The following is a 13,165-nucleotide window of genomic DNA, read 5'->3' on the forward strand; positions in this document are numbered from 1 at the left end:
CAATTCTGAATCAATGCAAATTAGCTTGTTAAGGATCTACTAAAGTTGTCTTTAAAAGTTGCTGTGACTGATTGTTTTAACATCAACTGAGCTCCAAATACCTGGTGGAGCACCTGCTGTGGGTGTCATGACATCTGTGAAACTATTGCTCAATTTGTGTTCAGAGAATGAAGGATTTCTGGTTCTTGATGGTGTCTGAAAGAAAGAACAAAAGAAAGAACTTACTTCTGGAAGGGTTTATGGGCCACTGCCATCTAGAATTTATTACCATAATCAGGGTTCAAGGAACAAAAACAAAAACTGTAAACGAACATAATTTTAACAGGAAAATAAACGAAAACCAAATCAAGTTTAATTGTTATGAACAGAAACGCTCGTTTGTAATGACCTTCAACCGGTAAATAACGTTATTTTATTGTTCTGTTTAATATTTTCTTTTTAGCAGTCAACCAACCATGAATTATGCAAATGTGACATTGCATAAAAATTGCATCCAACTTGAGTGAAATGTCCACGCTCAGTTCTCAAGTCATCATAAGTAAGTAGCAATGGAAATGGAACAGGATATCAAAATAAAAGTCAAAGACCATGACACTTGCATATGTCATTATATTATTAACATTTGACTAAAATCAAGATCAAATGGAGTAACAAGGTTTTTCACCAGTGAATGTTGGAGATTCATCTGAGGCAGTAAGTGCATTGCATTTCATCAACTTAGAGGTTACAAAGTTTGCGGATCCACAGAGCTACGAGGTTTAGTCACAAGTTCTTAGTATACAATTCTGTTCAAGCTCTTGTATAAAGTATAGCCCCCAAAAAAAAAAAAATTATTAACCAGATTTTTTTCTAATCAACCGTTTTTGGAAAGGTAATGTTACAGAAGGAACGCAAGAACAGAAACGCCAAAATATTGATTTTGTTCGGAGTGAACCGACTGATTTTGTTTCTGTTTTCAAGCCCATAATGCAATGTTATTACTCATTTAATAGTTCTAATATGTATGAATTTGAACTGTATTCTAATCCAATGACAGAAATGATTATTGTATTACAATATTCACACATACATGAATGAAACGAACACTTATCAGTGTATGAATCACAGAGCATTTTCTGACGTGTGTCTAACAAAAGACAGACCACATGTGCTCCAACGTCTTCACTCCTTTTGGTAGTCACTGCATTGTGTTGCTGCTCATTTATAAGTTCACCTACGGCCGGTTTCGCTCACGTCACCACAAACTGCCAACTGTAAATTAATTGCTGGAAAAAAATCAGCCTTATATCAGCCATCGGGATAAACTACAAAACCACACTTACAGCTGCATTAGGACTGGTGTTCAACAGGAAATTGGCAGTGTGCGCTGCCGCTGGAGGCTGATTGGGAATTGGCCGATGACCCAACGCCATGCCAACAATAGCAGTCATGTGAGTCTCTGTGCCGAAAACGTAGATGGGAATTCCAGTAGTTTTTCCTGTTGCAACGAAAAGGGAACCAGAAGAGAAATAGGAGATTACTCGTGCATGGTGTGTAATGACTTCTATTCACACACATGTGAACACATGGACATTTTGTCAAGTTCCAATCTGAACTGCGATTACATTCTTGAAAAAGTGACAAAAATAATTAAATTCCACATTTTGACATAATTGTGTGTGTATTTGACCATTAAAGCACAAGAATCCACGAAAGTGAACCGAATTCAGGATTGCATGCTGTCTGAGAGACAGCTTTCAGTGCGTGTGCGTGCTTTGAGTGTGTGTGTATGAGGGGTCGTATAGGCCATAATTATTGAAAAGCCTCTTACAAACAGTAGTGAAACGAAAAACATTGATCAACCTTAGTAAAAATCATTCATATGCATAACTGAAAAAATCCTCTTACAAACACCAGTAAAATGAAAAACATTGATCTACCTTAGTGAAATTAATTAATACGCATTACTGAAAAAAATTGTCTTACAAACACTAGTGAAATGAAAAACATTGATCAACCTTAGTGAAATTCATTCATACGCATAACTGAAATTAGCAAATATTTCGGTAGTTGATAAGATGTAATTTCACTTGAAAAGGAAACTTTGTCCACTTTTCCATTTAATTTGGCGCGTCTCACACACGAATTAAGTAATGTGGTCAGCACCGCTCTGGTTGGGGTTAGATTAGTTTGCACAGAAAAAATATTTCTTAGAGTTGATAGATAATTAAACTAAACGTACGCTGGATAAATAGGGTCGATCATAATCAATCATAATATTAACTCTGCTACATCAGTTAATTCTTACAGCGGATATAAATATTATATAATTAACTACACATTTCCCTAATCCCTAACTGCTAGGTGGTCATTTTCTACTACCTCTAAATGTGTTCGCACCAGACAAATCTCATTTTGGACCCCATTTACACCTGTTTTTAGTACCATCCAAATTGGTTTCAGGCAATGTTAATGTTAATACCAGATGTAAACAGCACCCTTGATAAGCTGCTCTTCCAAAAATAAAAATAAATAAAAAACACTTACCTACTTCCTCCATCACTCTCAGCCCTTCCTGGTAGTTTGGACCTCCACGTCGGACAAAGATGGTAACCTCATGTTCTTTTAAAGGCCCCTGGTAGTCTTTGATAGCCCTCACAATGCCCTGATGAGTGTCATGAAATGTGATGAAACATGATAAAAAAGAGCAACAAGACATGATCTAATAATGATGAATACCAAGACAGAGAAGTCGTCGTACCTTAAACGTAGCTGCTACATTAGTGAAGTTAGCAATACTGCCACCAATGATCAACACCTTTCCTGTAAGGTAAGATTGGGGTGGGACAAATTGAATTTGAAATCTGAATTTCTAAAATTCCAAATTCCTATTCCTGAATTCAGGAACAACATTAGTCCGACAGAATGGGCATCAACGGAAAACTTCCTAGATGTTCTGTTTAAGTTTTCTTTTTTGCCAAATGCTACTTGATGTTTGGCTCCATTTTGAAGACTTTGGGGTTAATCAGAGGATTCACCCACCAATGGCACTCAAGCGTGCGAAATAGAGGCGGGCTCCCCCCTCTAATACATTTTTTTTGTGGTAAGTGGTTGCACACAATTGATTTTAGCTACATTTAAAAAAATGCATTAAGTTGAACTTAATCAATTTTAGTTAAACTTAATGCATTTGTTTAAATGTAGCTAAAATCAATTGTGTGCAACCACTTACCATAAATTTTTTTATTAAATTCAACGAATAATTTTTTTCAGTGCTGTAAGATCTAGATATATGACTCTGAGATATGTAGCACGGCAGTGTACGCAGTGTCTCGTTCCCTCCTCTCAGGGAACCGAGCTTACGTTAGGTAACCGGACACTTGACACTGCGTCACCGATAGGTGGCGCTATGGGGATCTATAAAATCCCGCCATGTTGATAGCGAAGGTCCAGATCGGCTGCAAGCCAAGCCGTTGACCAAGCTAAAAGAACTCCATACAATGGAGACCTATAAGCTCAGCAGCATAGCGGCAATAAGAGAAAGTCGCACAAGCATGGACAACTGAAAAAACATTGCAGAGTAAGGACAGAAGTCTCGCCTGTATCCTGGATTAACCATGCACTCACTGCCAGCATTTATGTCAGCGCTTGTCTCCCGACTGCATTAACATACATGTTTTACATTGTAATTATATTTTTAAAAATACCTGCAGGTAATTACAGCTGTAATTAATTTCTGTAATTAAATCTATAATTACACTGTTGAGCTTCTACACCTTAACCCACCAAACCTGTCCCTAACCTTACCCATTTCCCAACTCAATAGCAGCTAAAGTGTTTTGCAATACAATATGAACACAATAAATACATTGTAAGTATATTGTAAAATCTTGTTTAAGGCATTTATATGACAAAATTATGTGGCAAAAAAGGTAAACTACAGCTGCAGGTTTTATTTGACTATGCAAAAAAATGCATAGAATTATTAATATTTTGTTGATTCTCTCTTGATTTGGCATGCGTCCATAAATTCTTTGTACAACAGCCTACCCAAAAAATTATGTACACACTATTTGGCATGTTTCATTGCATTATCACAAATAAAACAATTTACTATTATAATTTTTTCTATTATTATTCTATATTTTTCATGCCAGCAATTAGTGTCCTAAAAAGCATGCTATTCTGTCACACACAAAAGCTCACCATCTGGGTGTTTCTCGTGGGTCATTAGAGAGAGGATAGTCTTGGCGTAGTCGTACGTCTGCTGCTCACTGGGAGCTCCAGAGTATTCCCCATAGTTGGCCAGCTCATCTACTCCACCCAGATCACAGATGGTGTCACTAAACAAACAAGGATAACAATTTAGAAGGTCTTAAGGTCTGATTTGTTAACATTAATGCATTAGATAACAGGAACTAACAATAAGCAATGTTAGTTTATAAAAATAGTTCATGTTCACTGTGCATTCAGTAATGTTAACAGATTCAATATTTGATTTAAAAAAATTATTATTAAATGTTGAAATGAACATTAAACAAAGATTAGTACATACTAAAGAAGTATGTTATTGAATGAAACCTTGAAAAAATTTAACCTTATTGTGAAGCGTTAACCACAATGATCACATATGCATCCCAGTTTTAATATGTATATTTATATTAAAATATTATAAAACACAAAAAGAACATGTAGACCTCTTTTAAAAATGTTGTACTGAACCAGGAGGAAAGGAACATGAACTTATTTATTAGCGGGAACCTGAAGAAGTCATTTGTATCTACATCAATTGAACACACAATCATGTTTACCTGGAATGAAATGACTGTAAATAACAATAATGTTTCACATATGTAACTGTGCTTTAACAAAATTCTTACAGGATGACATATTAAAGCTCCCACTGTAGTCAATCATTTTATCCCTTAAAACTCATCTTTGTTCACCAAAATTACATATTTAAACGTTTTTTTTCCTGTGAAAAAAATGTCTGCATACAATAGCTTAAATATAACTCTACACCCTTGCTTCATTTAGTTTAAGCGGATGCATGAATATGCATATTAGTCCCCGCCTCCACCCCACATCACAGCAGCTCGGACTACCTGATCCACTCTGTCAACTTTACTGAAATGAAAATTCTGTCATCATTTACTCACCCTCAATTTTTTCCAAACCTGTAAGAATTTCTTTCTTCTGCTGAACACAAAAGAAGGTAACCAAACAGTTGCTGGGACCCCACTGACTTTCAAAGTATTTTTTTCATACTATGGAAGTCATTGGGGTCCATCAACTGTTTAGTAACACACATTTTTCAAAATATCTTATTTTGTGTTCAGCAGAAGAAAGACATTCATACAGGTTTGGAACAACTTGAGGGTGAGTAAACAATGATAGAATTTTTTCTTTTTGTTTGAACTATCCCTTTAAGGGAAAATTAGACTTAAGGGTTCACCCTTAAGGGTTTAAATTAGACACTTAAAGGTGCTTTATGCAACCGGGCACAAGATTTTGGAAGCACCACCTGTAAACCACTGATGCACCGCCACCAGCCACCATGGTCCAAATGCGTCCTCTGGGGTTCAGCAGGGTGAGTTTCAGACTGGCGCCACTCTTAGCATCGAGATCTGCTATGTACGCTTCCTGTACACACAGAAAAACACACAGAAAATATGAGCCACAGAACATGCGCTCTCTGACAGTTGTGTGCAATTGCATGACCTTATTCCGCTTTTACCTCAGGATAAGCTTCTCTGCCAAACGGAGGAGGAAACTCCACATCACCCCACTTGGGCTTGCAGATGTAGTCGGCAGCAGCATCAATTTTAGCTGCCATATCCAATACGTACACTCCGTCCTTAGTGACCACTGCATATATGGACACAGAAAATGACATATGATTGGCATTCTGTCATTACCATCCTGTTCATGTATTTTAGTACCAGCTTCTCTTAGTTTTCTTTTTTATTCAGTTCCAGTTTATAAGGTTGAGTCCTTTTAAAGGTACAATATGCAAGAATTTTTGCCGCTAGAGGGCGCTACATTCCAAACAACAACAACGGCGTAGCTTGATGACGATGTGAAGGAGCGTGGAATGATGGGAACTGTCGTTTTAAACTCCACCGTGGATGTAAATCAGTCAGACGGGAATCGAAAAATCATGTTCATGGATGAGGCTAAGTTCTATTTTTATAAATGTTGCAAATGACATGCTTTTTGTGGCGAGGGGGGGCGTGGTTCAGCGCGGTCTGTGATGGGAGAGAGAAGAGACGAGCAAGTAGGTCAAGTGCAAATGCACCTGTGTCTTATTGCAGTATTATTGGCGTGGAGAGACCGCTTATAAGCCGCGCTGGAACGAGAGAGAGACTGGAGAGAAAATTGGACGCAGAGGAAGAAAACCGGTGGATCCAAGCTCTCATTTTTGAACTGTTTTGAGCCGTCGCCACAGTGAATGCGCGTTGTGCGCGGCTTTTGTTTGTTTTGCTTTATTTTAATAAAGTACGAGTCCCAGTCACGACGACGCGTCTTCTTCCTTCCTGACTCTTAACCTCATCACACTTTTATTTCATTAAAATGAATTAACCGCAAGAAAAGTAAGGTTTAATACTTCATAGATGTTACTGTATTTGTTGAATTCATTGTTGTGATAACGCTGTGCAGTTTTACATGTTCTAAACAATTGTTGTAAAAGTACATTCGAACATGCCCACATCATTTGCCAAAATACTGATTAATCTTTATGTATAACACATGCTATGTTTATTTACATGGCCATAAACACCAGACGTGATAAACAATGTCAATAAACTAAACACAAATCTAAAGCAATAATACTTTCCTTACATAAACATAACTATTACCGAATGCTACATTTGGAAAATATAAAATTAAGCATGCTTTGTCGACAGAACCAGCAGCAATCGGTAAAGAATAATTGTGTACCATAACGACTGCAAGAAACAAGCTAAAGTTTGTAGCTTGATAGACGCTACAACTACAACTTCCGCATTTGTCCAGGACTCCAACATTCTCTGACTCCACGCAGTACGAGCGGAAACCGAGGGTAACGCGGATATGACGCAATTGACTGGCGACTCCCAGCTCCCCCCTGCTCTAACGCCCCGTTTCCTTGGTTAAAATCGCAATTTTCTCACGATTTAAAAATAGTTGGAAACATTTGGGATATTGTAAGTAATCAACTTAACAAAATATATAACACTGGCCTTGAGATTTTGGGATATTTTAATGCAAAATTCTTACATATTGTACCTTTAAGGAAGGTAAAGACTAATACAACAAAAACACTGGATGGTATAAACATATTAATTTATTGTAATTAAAGGATGGAACAAATTACTGTCTACAGCAGTGGTTCTCAACCAAAGGCCAGGGCCCACTTGGGGGCCTCAGCAAACTTCCATGACTTATTTACACAAATACAAAGACAAAACAAACATTAAAATGAGCTAAAACAACTTTTTAATTTTAATAACAAATTTGAATTCAGTTCAGCAACAAATGTTCTTTTTTTCTATATTAAAAAAAGGATGATAAAAAAAGAACTAGAATTTCCACAGTATAGAATAGGGGTTGAACGACATTTATGTGATTAAAGTTGAGTCCAGTAAGCCTGAACCTCGAGCCGAGACTCAAATGCGGGTTGCCTTGTACACGTACAGCTATGGGATATGACACAGTGGTGCCCAAAAGGCTATTGCTCCTACATAACAGCTTATTTTTCTTAAGGTTACGTTCTTTTGTCTTTGGGTCGTTATATTGCTCACAGATGGAGTGCTCTCGGAGTATGCATTTATTTGTCATTTTAACTGTTGGAAACAGTGTAAATGTGGACTTCAAAGATTTCTTATCCTGTAAGAAGCCCTCTATAGGCCACAAGTCGACATCAAGCTTAAAGCATAATGACAGAGCATTAAAGTCGACTAGTCTGTGCAACCACTTGTATAGAAAAAACCTAGATAAGTCCAGACCAGTTACGAACATTCTACTTGAAAAGCATTAAAATACACAGAGTAGCCAAATAATGCCCTGTTTGTGTTTTTTTTTCTTGTAAACAATTTGCTCCCCCTTCCGATCTCTCCCAGTTTTGAGAACCACTGGCTTAATTAATAAAACAATTTCAGTTTCATAGTACAATGAAACTTTATTGCTGTTTTTAATGATATTGTAGTTACTGACCTTTTAAAAAAAAAAAAAAAAAAAAAATTACATAAAGATAAGAATCTTGAACATTTAAGAAACTATATGATTGTTTAAATTAATCCACAAATAAATGATTATTTATAATTGGCAAATATGCCAAGTAGATTTGTATTTCATGTAACAGAACTCACATGAAGTCTATTATTAATTAGGGATCTTTAAAATAAGCATGATAATTAAATCAACAACTAAATGGCATTTGTTACATGGCTTTCTATAGTAATTTTTTTTTAGTAGTCAGACATATTCACTGGTGCCCATGGCAACACTGTATCTTGTTTCATTCATTGACTGCAGTGACAGTATCAAATTAAGCGAGGCACTGCAGCGGCAGCATCAAGTTAGGCGGGCATTGGTTGGATTGAGTTTCGTGGGGCAGCTGTCTTGAGTGGATTGTAACTATCTTGTAGAGAAGCGAGTTAGATGGGCTTGTTTGATGAGGTAGGAATGAATGTAAGGCTGAAAGGCGTCTGATGACCACCGACCCAGTAATTTTATTTGATAGTCAGGCGGACCTTTTTGGGCTGCAGTGGTAGCTGCTCCAATGCGGAAGGAATGAGAGGAGTACAAGTGAGCTAGGATACCAGAGTGGGTGAGGATGTATTTAACCCCATGGGGTTGGAGGTCGCGCCGGTGCGATCACCTCGCTTTTTTCCTTATCAGTGCAAAAGACACTCAAATAACTTTGTCTATTTTTGTCATAGACGCAAGTTTTATACATCATTCAAAACTGTTAAATGTGTACTTTTATTTGTGTACACTCATAATAAAAACAAAATGTTCTGCTTTTCGTAAAATAAAGATAATAAACGATGAAGATCATTCTGAAACACGACAGAAAATGAACTGTGACTCAGCGAATACTTGCCACACATATGTGAGAGATATGTTTTTAGAAAGCTTGAAGTGTCTTTTTTTTAAATGATGTAAATCATGTCAAAAACAAATATTCTCTGTTTAAGTAATCCGTATGAAAGCAACGAGATATACAGTTTCTCAAGCGTGTCCTCGTTAGCTCTAATGTGACCACACCCACGCGCACACGAGGGATTCACATGCAAATAGTCCACGTGAAGGAACGCGAACCTGTAAATGCCCTCATTACCTCAAAACAAAGAATCAAACTTCTTCATTCATCTGCTTTTCATTATCATTTTTCGAGTTTGGAAGACACGCTGGGACTTTACACTGGATTTACCTCACAAGAGGAAGAATGCGATTTGAAGATAGGATTTTTAAGGTAAGACATGCATTATCACTTACAATAGTTATCGTGTTATTGTTGCATAAACTTTACATTGTACTAGTTGAACTTGTGTCAGATTAAAATGTATAAAAATACGTATGAAATACGTCTCTGTACATGAACATGGTAAAGTGAAAAATCAAACACCTTGGAAATGACAGGTATGTACTATGTTTCAGGAATGGCACAAAGGTGTGTGACTGTTCAAGTCTCTGTCTTTAGATCAGTGTGTTCAATAATGTGCTTTTTTGTCATTTGTTGTGTATCTTTGGATTATGTTGTGTTGTAAATAAATCCAAACAATCGAAAAGCCATTCTTTTTTAAATCTCTCCTCATTCTTTGTGCAAGGTTCCTCATAATGATATGGCCTGATAGCAGGTCTTTGTCTTTCTCAGGTGTGAAACACATCAATATTCATAATGATTCACGCCCTCCTCGCATAAAGCGTTCTTACACAAAACATGTATTACAAATTTTAAATCAATATATTGTTTTATCTGAACGAGTAGGCAGGATGATTTTCACATAGTTCAAGAGCAAATATTCTAGGCTACGTGATACAATTTTCAAAAGTCTTATGAAGAAATAATCAGTATGGGTTTCATGACCTTATTACATGACAATCATGGACACACTCTAGATTTACTTATCAGTAAGGGTCTACACATTTCATCGATTGTTATTAAGGATGTAGCACTGTCTGATCATTTCTGTATTTTCTTTGATATATTGATCTCTCCTGCCACTGAAGCTAGATCTGTGTCTGTCAAGAAGAGATGCTTAAATGAGAACACTAGTGTACTATTTATGAAGGCTATATCCTTAACACCAAGCATATCTGCAGACTCTGTTGATTTTCTCCTTGATTCTTTTCACTCAAAAGTTAAAAATGTAATAGATGATATTGCTCCTGTGAAAGTCAGGAAGAAGAGTGGCAGACAAAAAGCACCTTGGAGAAACTCAACAGCAGTGCAAATTATGAAAAGACAATGCAGAAAAGCAGAGCGCATGTGGCGGAAAACAAAACTTGTAGTCCATTATAACATCTACAAAGACAGCCTGCATGCTTTCAATATGGAACTAGGCAAAGCTAGACAGACTTTCTTCTCAAATATTATAAACAGCAATTTAAACAACACACGCACTCTTTTTGCTACTGTAGAGAGACTGACAAACCCCCCAAGCCAGATTCCCAGTGAAATGCTCTCAGACAACAAGTGCAGTGAGTTTGCTTCTTTCTTCTCAGAGAAAATCAATAATATCAGAAAGGTGATCAGCTCCTTGAGTTGCACTGGGGTCAGACAGATCAGACCACCTGAGAAAGTAGTTACTATGTCTGATTTCAAAGAAATTGATGGCAAAATTTTGGAAGAAACCGTACAGCACCTTAAAACATTACAATTTTCCAAACTCCCTGAAAACTGCAGTTGTCAAGCCCCTCCTGAAAAAGAGCAATCTGGATAAGACCATATTAAGCAACTATAGACCGATCTCAAATCTTCCTTTCATAGGCAAGATCATTGAAAAAGTTATCTTCAATCAGCTGAACAAATTCTTAAGCTCGAATGGATACTTTGATAATTTTCAATCTGGTTTCCGACCGCATCACAGCACAGAGACAGCGCTCATAAAGATAATAAACGATATTCGCTTAAATACTGATTCAGGCAAATTATCAGTGCTGGTACTACTCGACCTCAGTGCTGCATTTGACACTGTCGATCATAACATACTTCTTGACAGGCTGGAAAACTGGGTGGGGCTTTCTGGGATAGTCCTAAAATGGTTCAGGTCATACTTAGATGGGAGAGGTTATTATGTGAGTATAGGAGACCATAAGTCTGAGTGGACATCCATGACATGCGGAGTCCCTCAAGGCTCAATTCTTGCGCCACTCCTGTTCAACCTGTATATGCTCCCAATGAGCCAAATAATGAGAAACAACCAAATTGCTTACCACAGCTATGCAGACGACACACAGCTGTACTTAGCTCTATCGCCTAATGATTACAGCCCCATTGACTCCCTGTGCCAATGCATTGATGAGGTCAACAGTTGGATGTGTCAAAACTTTCTTCAATTAAACAAAGACAAAACTGAAGTTATTGCGTTTGGAAACAAAGATGAAGTTCTCAAGGTGAACGCATACCTTCTCTCTAGGGGTCAAACAACTAAACATCAAGTCAGGAATCTTGGTGTGACACTAGAGTCAGACCTTAGTTTCAGTAGTCATGTCAAAGAAATAACTAAATCAGCATACTATCATCTGAAAAATATTGCAAGAATTAGATGCTTTGTTTCCAGACAAGACTTAGAGAAACTTGTGCATGCTTTCATCACCACTGGCCTTCCCAAAAAGACCATAAGACAGTTGCAGCTCATACAGAACGCTGCCGCCAGGATTCTGAGCAGAACCAGAAAATATGAACATATCACACCAGTCCTCAGGTCTTTACACTGGCTCCCAGTTAGATTTAGGATTGATTTCAAAGTATTATTACTGGTATATAAATCATTCAATGGCCTAGGACCTCAATACATTGCAGATATGCTCACTGAATATAAACCCAACAGATCACTCAGATCATTAGGATCACATCAGCTAGAAATACCAAGGGTTCACTCTAAGCATGGTGAGTCTGCTTTTAGCTATTATGCCAGCCGCAGCTGGAACCAGCTTCCAGAAGAGATCAGATGTGCTCCTACAGTGGTCACATTCAAATCCAGACTCAAAACACTTCTGTTTAGCTATGCATTTACTGAATGAGCACTGTGCCGCTGTTCGTCCGACTGTACTGTATTGTATTTCATTTTATTTTTCTAAACTGTTTTAATTATTCTTGTTTCTTTTTATTATTTTAATTTCTTCTATGTAAAGCACTTTGAATTGCCATTGTGTATGAAATGTGCTATATAAATAAACTTGCCTTGCCTTGCCTTGCGTTAAAGCGCTCTGAATCTTGAATCGTTGATGGAAATTAAGCTACAGTAGGTAAAGAGAAATGAAAAAAATTATCTAGAATTATTCACAGTATTTTGTGTGCCCATGGTAACAGTATTGTGCATATTAATTGCTGCGATAAACAGTATTATCTAATACCGGTGAAGACTAAAATTGTATTATTTAATATTATGTATCAGTATTATTATTCTTTATTAGTATTCATAATCAAGTCAAGTCAAGTCAAGTTTATTTGTATAGCGCTTTTCACAATACAGATTGTATCAAAGCAGCTTCACAGTATTAAATTAAAATAATACAACAAAGTTTTTTTTTTCAAGAGGAATTTATTGATTGATAAAATTAAATTAAATATCCCCAACTGAGCAAGCCAAAGGCAACAGTAGCAAGGAACCGAAAAACTCCATCAAGTGACCTAATGGTGTCCTAAAACTCCATCAGGTGACCTAATGGAGAAAAAAAACCTTGGGAGAACCCAGGCGCAGTCGGGGGCCAGTTCTCCTCTGGCATTTATGAGCTAGAGGCCGGATTGTAGTTTGAACTATAAGATTATATGAATGCCTGGCTGAAGAGATGCGACTTTAATCTAGTTTTAAACTGGGAGAGCGAGTCTGAGCAACGAACAGTATCAGGAAGACTATTCCAGAGTTTTGGAGCCAAATGTGAAAATGCTCTCCCTCCTTTGGTGGTTCTGGATATCCTAGGTATGACCAAAAGCCTTGAATTTAGTGATCTTAAAGAGCGCGATGGATTATAG

The 13,165-nt window shown here is 37.2% G+C and overlaps 1 protein-coding gene across 3 annotated transcripts in view; it reads right to left on the reverse strand.

The window, feature by feature from the left end:
* The window catches only part of aclyb (ATP citrate lyase b), an 80,289-nt gene that overhangs the window by 36,494 nt on the left and 30,630 nt on the right, over positions 1-13,165 (reverse strand). For all 3 annotated transcript variants that reach the window (XM_082152697.1, XM_082152698.1, XM_082152696.1), the window contains exons 7-13: positions 5,717-5,847; positions 5,504-5,622; positions 4,186-4,322; positions 2,741-2,802; positions 2,527-2,644; positions 1,323-1,477; positions 102-195 (exon numbers count right to left, since the gene is read on the reverse strand). In XM_082152697.1, coding sequence (XP_082008823.1) covers positions 102-195; positions 1,323-1,477; positions 2,527-2,644; positions 2,741-2,802; positions 4,186-4,322; positions 5,504-5,622; positions 5,717-5,847 — 816 coding nt within the window. The remainder of the gene's footprint in view (positions 1-101; positions 196-1,322; positions 1,478-2,526; positions 2,645-2,740; positions 2,803-4,185; positions 4,323-5,503; positions 5,623-5,716; positions 5,848-13,165) is intronic.

The sequence above is a fragment of the Leuciscus leuciscus genome (assembly GCF_965113295.1).
Source record: "Leuciscus leuciscus genome assembly, chromosome: 21".
NCBI classification, from domain to species: Eukaryota; Metazoa; Chordata; class Actinopteri; order Cypriniformes; family Leuciscidae; genus Leuciscus; species Leuciscus leuciscus.